We start from the raw sequence: 8,927 nt of genomic DNA on the forward strand, positions 1-8,927 counted from the left end.
ACAACAGAATGAAAAGAAAACTCATGAGTTGGGAAAACATTTTAGTCAACTGTCTTTCAGACAAAGGACTTTTATCTAGAACACAAGAAGAATAAAAAAAAATCAGGCACTCAAAATTCAAAGACACAATCCACAAATGAGCATCTGAGAAGAATATACTCTTCTCAGATGAAGAAATAAAAATGACAAATAAATAAATGTAAAAATGTTCAATAGCATTGGCATTTGAGAAATGCAAATTAAAACAACACTGAGGTTCCATCTCTCTCCAGAAAGAACAGCTATCAGCAAGAAACCAATCAATAACAAATCCTGCAGGGGCTGTAGGGAAAAAGGAACCCTTCTAAACTGTTGGTGGGAGTTTAGACTAGCATAACCACTGTGGAAATCACTGTGGAGTTTCCTCAAAAAACTAGGATTAGAGGTTTCATTCAACTCTTGGATATTTTTCCAAAAGGACTGAAAACATCATACCACAGTGATATACATGCACCCATGTTTACAGCAGCACAATTTATCATAGCTAAATCTTAGAAACAATCCAAATGCCCTTGACCTGAAGAATGCGTAAAACAAGAAGTGGTATTTTTACACATTAGGGTATTACTCAGCTATAAAAAAGATAAAGTTGAGGCTTTTATAGGTAAATGGATACAACTAGAGACTACTCATTAGTGAAATAAAGCAGAGTCACATATTAAACATCATATTATTTCTCTAGTGTAAGAAACTGAAAGAGTAAATAAAATCTGAAAGGTACAATAGACATTGTAAAAGTGAAAGAAACTGCTCAAAGAAAAGAACAACTGGGATGAAGGAAAGAGGAAAGAAAGAAGGAAGGGATTAAATAATTGCACTCAATTTCTATTGTTTTATTGAAAGGAAAAGCTAATGATTAAGTGTTTTTTTTTTTTTACCAAGTTTGTATGCTTATATTTGGTAATCTGAACAAGTACTTTGAAGATAACAATACACAACAACCATTGTTGATTCACATCATCTTATTTTGAAATTCTCTACCATTTTTAGTGGTTTTGAAAAAAAAAGTTACTCTTTAAAATAAAAAAATAATAATTTTGTGCATGAAACCAAGTTTCATGTTGTGAAATTTTCTATCTAAGGTACACATCAGCACTCAAAGTTTCAGATTTTAGAGCATTTTGGATTTTTGATCTTCTGATTTATGATGTATAATCTATAGTACCAACTGTACATAAAATATTTTAAAATAGCATCATGAAACCAAGTTTCATGTTGTGAAATTTTCTACCTAAGGTACACGTCAGCACTCAAAGTTTCAGATTTTAAAGCATTTTGGATCTTCTGATTTATGATGTATAATCTATAGTACCAACTGTACATAAAATATTTTAAAATAGCATCATTCATCACATAATCTAAATAAAAATGACCTAGTTTTGATAGAAAATAAAGTATGTTCCAAAAGAGAGGACATACACAGAAGCAAATTCCCTAGCCCAAACCACCAGGTTTATGAATGCAAGCACCATCAATACAAACTTTCTGTACTCTAGGGATCAGCAATTTAAAAGCATATTTGTTCAAACACTACATTCTTCATCCAACATTGGACCTGTTTATAAAGGGAAAAAAATCTCAAACATTCTCTCAACCTACTTCCCTACTGACATCTCCAAATGTATGTTAAGTTATGAAGCAAAATTTCCCAAGTTCACAATGGAAATTCCACAGGCAGGGAGCACAGAAAAAAAAAAAAGCCTCATGATCCTTTCTGTGAGGTGGGCAACACTATACTTAAAGTACTACAGGTGATCTATAAAGCACGCTAGCTTTCAGCATCTTCAAAAAAGACTGAAGCAAATAAACAGGCATTGCTCTGACTGCCTCTGTAGGTTGTCTCTGAGATTAATGACTGTCACACACCTATTCTCTTTGGTTTGAGACTGCGACTGAAAATAAGACACAAACTACTATATGTTCTAAACATTTTCTTTACAAAAACTCATGCCACACATTAAACTAGGGGCTGGTAAAACCTTTCTGTTTTATGTAAAAAAGATGTCCTTGTCAAAGAAAGATATTTTATCCATTTTAGTAGAAAATGTAGAAAAATCCAAATGCCAACTTTTTCCTCCTCCTTCTCCTATACATTTCAAGGAATTCATTTAGAATGTTAAAAAGTAACCCATTATATTTATTATAAATATTTGTATTGCTATATAACTTCCTTCAAGATTCAAAAGGAATGCAATTTTGTCTCAAACAATTATCCCAACAAACCAAAGTAATAAGTATTTGTTTCTACATAAAGTCCCCCACAGTCACTCACCAGTTCTGAGCTGGACGGACCAGCTCTGCTCAGTGAAATGAGAAACAGTTGGTCATTCAGAAGGTGAAACCACAGGGCAGAGGCCAGATTCTTATACGTTACATTAATTAAAAGTTAAACAGTTATTAAAGTGTTTTGTGAACTTTCTAAAAAGCTCAACTATTAACTCTGAGGCTTAACTAAAGCTATGCCTCATGCTAACTTCACTTGAAACTGCAGAGCACATGCCACAGGTGGCGGTGGGGGGTCACAGGGGCTGTTGTGCTGGAAAGGCCTGTGAGAGTTCTGGGCTGGAAAGGAGAAGTTCTGACCCGGCAGGGTCTGCAGTGAAGACCTCCAGGAGGTGGCTACATCCATCCCTAAGCGTCTCTCCAGCACAGATGCTGAGGAGGACTGGCAGTGATAAACAACGGCCCCAAACAGTTCTTTTAACATGAACTTCATTTGGCTTTGAAAGGGAGAAACTGTCGAATCCTAAAAAACATAAACACTGTGGTCTGGATCCATCTCTTGCCCCTCCTAACCAGTTGTCTTGGGAAAGCTATGAGACCAAGTGGGCGGGGGAGAAGGGAGGTTGTGCTGGCTACCGCGGCTTTCTCCTGGCCCATGTCTCTGAGACTCTGGGCCACCCTGTGCCAGTGGAAGCTGCTCCCCTATCAGCAGATGTCCTCCTTTGTCTCGTGGCTGAAAACTAAATTCCTGCTTAGACCATGTTTTATTTCACTTGAACAAAATGCTTGGTTGGGTTGAAAGTACATAGCAGTTGGCTACAATTAAGGATAATTGCTCCTAACCCATTTCCCTGCTGAGACAGGCAATTTATCCTTGACCTTGTCACCTTGACTCTGTACCCCACCTCAGCATGTATCCAGCAGCCAGAGTACACCTTTTGCCTCCATTTGTCCTCTTCTTCCCACACTACCTGGAGGGAACTAGTCTGTGCCTTTAGGCGCTCCAGCACTGTCAGTAAACTGAAAGAGACAAAGTAGCCTCTTCTAACATAATACTTGCTTCTAGTTTCTGAAATCAACCCAAGCATCCATCTCTGTAAATTCACAGTATGTTTTCATAGCTTTTCTAGGGCTTTTCAATGTCACTGGCCTCTAACTTCCCAAATGGCTGGGTAAGATGTGGCCTATAGTGAAGTAAAATAAGGGCAGGGCAGCCCAGGAAGCTAAGCTCTTTGGCTTCCTCACTGAATATGCAGCTGACAGCCTCTGCTCCTTGGCCCCACTGAACCCAGTGATGCTACCCTGAGCAGCACAGAAACACAGCTGCAGTGCTGGACAGTAGCATTCAACCCAACTCCACTCCTGACACCACCCTGCCCACCTGGAGGAGGATCACTAGACTTCCTGCAGCACACAGGGCTTCAGAAATCCCTAGTCATCAGCTATAACATATGCACAGGCGGGTATCCCCTCACAAGTTATGTGCAGAGCAGGGCACGGTTACAACGTCCTCACTGTGCTAACACGAAGAGCACAGTTAACAAACCTAGGGGCACAGGCTGATGGCTCATATGGTCCCATGGCACAATCCAGAGACAGCACACAAGAGGCTGCCACTGGCATAGTAAGACACGGTGCTTCACAGTCAACTTTTTCTTAAATGACAGCACACACTAAAATAACTAAAAATATGGCACATATAAATCAGTAAGTCATTTATTAAGAGTCCCAACTGTCAGGTACTGCACATTATTGTACGCGCTATACTTTACAGGACTGGCAGCACAGCAGGTTTGTCACTGGTGTCACCATGTACTTACAGCAATGTGTTGAGTGATGCTACAATGGCTATGACATCACCAGAGAACAGGAGTTTTTCAGCTCCCTCATAAACCCTGGTATGCAGCACACAACCGTGTTTTGAGCTGTATCTCTCTTACAACTCCACTTCCTTTCCTATCAAAGGAAACACCCGAGAGCACTTGGAGTCAGAAATCCAAGGGGAAAACCATACTTAACACAAAACCTCACAGGGTGATCTCAGTCATCAACCCCTCTGCGGTCTATGATTCCTGCTTCCAGAGAAACACCAGAACTCACTCCTCTTCACACGCACAGGGGCAGGATTTATTCCTGCTATCCACCCCAAAACCCCTGAAACATAAAAATGCACACTGGCAGGCCTTGGGTGATTTCTTACTTCAATTAAAATGCCTATGGATTTTATGCCAAAAGGAAAATGCTATAAATTTGAATTATTAGCTTCCAAGCATCATCCAAACCAATGTAAAATATTTAATGCTACACTTCATCTGTTTTGTTTAAAACTGATCTTGTGCTTTGAAGTTTTGGCTGCTGTGCTCATTACTGCTCAGCTACAGAGAACATAAAATCAGAAACTGTTGTTATTTTTGTGAGCTGCAGCATTCATAGCCTAAGTGTTCAGCTTCACTATGATCATCATTTATTGAAGGTCTAATACTGAGACATTTTTTAAGGTGCTTTCCATATATTGATCTGTTCAGTTAATCAACATGAATTTATTAGACATCTACTAGGTACCAGGCATCTAACCAGGCACTAGAATTAAAAAAAAAAATCCAAGGTCACAAAATGCTGTGGTATGGCAAACAGGTTATTAAATATAACCTATTTAGGCAGTGGCAATGTGTCCTATGTTTGGAGATACTGAATTCTTATAGTACCTTCCCAACACAGGGTTCTCTGGGCATTCCAAATGGGTGTGTGAAGACTCTGCAGCACTGTACACTGCATCTCCCAGAGCATCAACATTTGCATCATTATCTGCACCTTAAATGACGACTATGGTCTCGATGCTGTACCAGCCCATCTTCATTAGCTTATCCAGACAACAAGCATACACATGTGCCTGGACTTCCTCTGCCCACTGCACACCCTCAAGAGCACGGGCCACAACAACTTGAATCACAGAGAGCAGCTTGAAGAAACATATCAGCTAGCTACAAGGAGCAACACAAGACAGCAATAATATAAACCAGGAATTGTATATGTCCCTAGGTAGCCATGGTCATGGGCCAAAGGAACATCTCACAAGTTATTTAGCTCCTGAAAGGGAAAAAGTCATTCTTTCCCTTAAAAAGACTTAAGGAACTAGGACTTAGGTCATAAGATCATGTAAGGTAAGACAGTGGGACTGAACAGAAGGCCAGTCATTCAGGTACCCCATGTAGGAGGAAACTCACAGGTTAGGCTGAATAACCGCCAAAGTTGTAACCAGAGCCAAGGGTAGGCAAGCCAACCTGCAGCTGCCCTAAGTGCCAACTGATAAGAGATGGCAGGGCATCCTGGGGCATAAAAACACCAGTGTAAGAGGAGAAGTAGAAAATCTCATTTAGAAGCACCTGTCTTGGAGACTACTGCCTACAATAGAAGTAGTTCTGTCACCCTCCCGTGACAGAGGGTTGGATCCTAGAGGGCCTCCTAGAGTCAAAGTCAAAGGTCACCAAACAGTCTTCTGAAGAGGACCAGTCCTATTTAACACAGCAATCTGCTTGGCACAGAGGGTGTGTGAGCTCAAGGCTGGAGCTGCATTAGTCAGAACCTGCAAGGAAAGGCCCAGTGCAGTCCGTGACGTTTCTCCTGTGACCCTTCTCCCACACAGCCTCCCTAGTCAGCAGGAAGAGACTCACAGAGCACTGAGGAACAGGCTGTTATTAGTTTACTTGGAACACTCAAATTTTTGGCCAGGCCTATAAATAACACCTATCTGTTCCACCTTCTACTGCTCATGAAATACTTTTACATATGTTATATTTACTTGATTTTCCCAATATCCACAAAGTAAGCACCAGACCTCTCATTCTCATATTAAGGTTCTGAAGCTCAGAATAGGTAGGTTAACTTTTCAAAATTATAAACCTAGCAAGTTTGCAAGATGGGTTTTGGAGCGGAATAGCTGTGTAGTGGTCCAACTAATCTATCATACCTCCAACATAATGTTGGTAAAGTCAGAATATAAAAATCCTTGACAGCTGACAGCTTTTAAAGAAGTCTTAGGCAGTCTCTCTCTCTCTCTCTCTCTCTCTCTCTCTCTCTCTCTCTCTCTCTCTCAAAATTTCCAACAGTAAAATAGCAATAATAATAATAATGTATTCTAGTCTTTAAACTCTTCTCCCTCCTCTAGCGATGGACTCAGATAAGTAGCTATTACTAGATTAGGAGATTGCTAAAGATATGTAGGTAAAGCCTTGCATCTTTGATGCTGGTCTGCTGGTAATTCACTGCTTAAAAACATATATCGTATATAGTTACATTCTGTTAATGAATAGAATGATTTGTTCCAATGGTGTTTGTAAATAGGATCACAAGTCTGCATCTTGTACAGCAATTAACCACTAAAAAGAATATATGCAGTGTATTATTTGTTGAAAAATAAAAAAATAAAAAAAACATATATCTTAAAACAATCCTACATTTGTGCTAAATGCCCGTCCATTTCCATTCTCAGCCACTTAACTCCTGCCCTCACCCCCAGTTACACAGTGACACACATCACCACACAAGCAGCATCTTTCCTACATATCTGTCAAGATTTGTTTTGTACAAGTGGCTATATCCAAGGCAGACATACAAGTCACATGACTGCAAAAACCTTCAGAAAAAGTCAAGCATTTGCCCCTTATTTGGCAAAAACAATTTTAGCTATACAAGATAGGTGGGTATGTATATTTAATCTTTTCTAAATTTCCAACTCCTAGTGTGTCAGAGCACTTTTTTGAAATTCCTGGGTCACATAAATGATTTAATAACCACTTCAGCAATTAGTCCTTCACCGTGGGGAGAAAGTTATACACAGAAATGAGGGCAGAGCTACAATCAAAGTGACAAATGAGCAGACCACCTCCCTTGTCACTGAGCCCACAAAATGAAGATCCTGGGCTTTCCTCATCAGTCACAGGAAGCTTCATTTTTTCATTTCTCTTAATACAATTGTACCAAGACATCTTAATAAAGACAAGGTTAATATATTCAATCCATAAAACAACAGTCACACCTTATCTTTAATCATTTCTCCTTAATAGCAAAACTAATATAATCAGGGCACCCTACACAAATGTAATTGAAATATATTTCTTTTCACTTTTTAAATTTTCTAGTCCCAAAGGAAAACTCCGTACACCACTTGGCTTGCTGAAAACCACAAAAATAAAAGTTATTTGATTCGAGTTAAACAAAGCATTTCAACCTCACGCATTTATACCTTCCTCTTAAACATACCTATGAAACGTGATTTTTCCAGAGCTTTCCTTCTTATTCACTCACTAAATCTCAGCACTGGCTCCTATCAGTATTTTGGATCAACACTAAACATACAGATGTAATCTATACCAGTACCTATTAAAAAATTGCTTGCATTCTTTTACTATGATCTGAATCGTAAATTTTTTTTTAGGTGTGCCTGGAAAAATACCAATTTTAATACACATACTGTACACACATAGGTACTTTTTTTGTTTAAAGAGCCTTTTGCTTGTTTTGCTCACAATGCATATACACCACAAAATCCATCAAATGCATTTTAAATTTAGGTACTAAAACTGGATTTTTAAAAAATTTTTTATTTTTTATTTTTTGCTATCATAAAGCAGAGCTCAGCACACTGTTGAAAATTCAAAGGAAACTGCCAGCAGTCTTTAGATGATTCCAAAGAAATGTGTTCCCCCAGAAAGTGGGCCATTTTATCCACATAGCCACAGTAAACTCTCATTGATTTGTTAAAGATCTAACATCTCACAGCAAATGAAACCAAAACAATCGCCAACACCAACCTCCTTAGCCAGGAAGTTTCAAAATCCAAGCCAACATCTGTATCTGTCAAGTTTTACTCTACCATCTACCAGAAGTATATTACACTGAAAATTCATAAAGGAGAGCACTAAAATGATTAAAGGCTATTAATTTGTACTCGAACTCAAGAGCCAACTGCAGCTGCAATGAGAATCTTGGCATTGGCTTCATTGTCTCCGAAGAGCAAAGGCTGAAAGAGTTAGCGCACACAATTCAGTTTGTCCTTGTCCGGGGGACCTGACCGCTACATTGTGCACCACAATCACACAGAGCGTCTTCTCTCCCCACCTCCTGGACTAGGCGATTTCTTTCTGGTCCCCGGCCTTCCCGGGTTAGCAACTCCTTTCTCCACAATCTGCCCATCTCTTGGAAGGGTGAGGGAGATACCTCCAGATTTAAACTCCATTTGTTTACCGCCCCCGGCCCCAGTACCACGCATTTCCACAACCCAGCAGCACGCGCCCCCAGCACCCCGTACCTGCCGAGTTCCTCGCCGGTGTCGTAGTAATCGTCCACGTTTTCCTGCCTGAACACCGTCATGATAGACCGTCGTCCCTCACCGACGCCCAGCGCGGTTCAGCTCCGCTTCCCGAACCATCACCACCGCTCCCACGCCTCGGGATGCCCCTCATGCATCAACCTTCAGTCCTTTAAAAAAAAAGGCCACAACAATAAAATGACAACCCCGAAGGCAGCGCACTCCCTAGGTTCTGCTCCACGCGCCCGCGCGCCCTCCCGCGGGGTACACAGGCTCACCCTTTGTTACACCGGCCCGGGCCGCCCCGCTCCGCGTCCGCCGCCGAGGTCCCAGCCCGGGAACCGAGCCTTTCCCTGGT

General features: G+C 40.6%; 1 protein-coding gene across 3 annotated transcripts in view; it reads right to left on the minus strand.

The window, feature by feature from the left end:
• Dapk1 (death associated protein kinase 1) overlaps positions 1-8,927 on the minus strand; it is a 210,393-nt gene that overhangs the window by 200,590 nt on the left and 876 nt on the right. For 2 of the 3 annotated variants that reach the window (XM_023699135.1, XM_023699134.1), the window contains exon 2: positions 8,570-8,739. In XM_023699135.1, the coding sequence (XP_023554903.1) occupies positions 8,570-8,631 (62 nt within the window). In that variant the 5' untranslated portion in view covers positions 8,632-8,739. Of the gene's footprint in view, positions 1-8,569; positions 8,740-8,847 lie in introns of all 3 variants that reach the window. The other variant, XM_004639380.2, reaches the window with a different exon arrangement.

The sequence above is a fragment of the Octodon degus genome, unplaced genomic scaffold (genome assembly GCF_000260255.1).
Source record: "Octodon degus isolate 3935 unplaced genomic scaffold, OctDeg1.0 scaffold00111, whole genome shotgun sequence".
NCBI classification, from domain to species: domain Eukaryota; kingdom Metazoa; phylum Chordata; class Mammalia; order Rodentia; family Octodontidae; genus Octodon; species Octodon degus.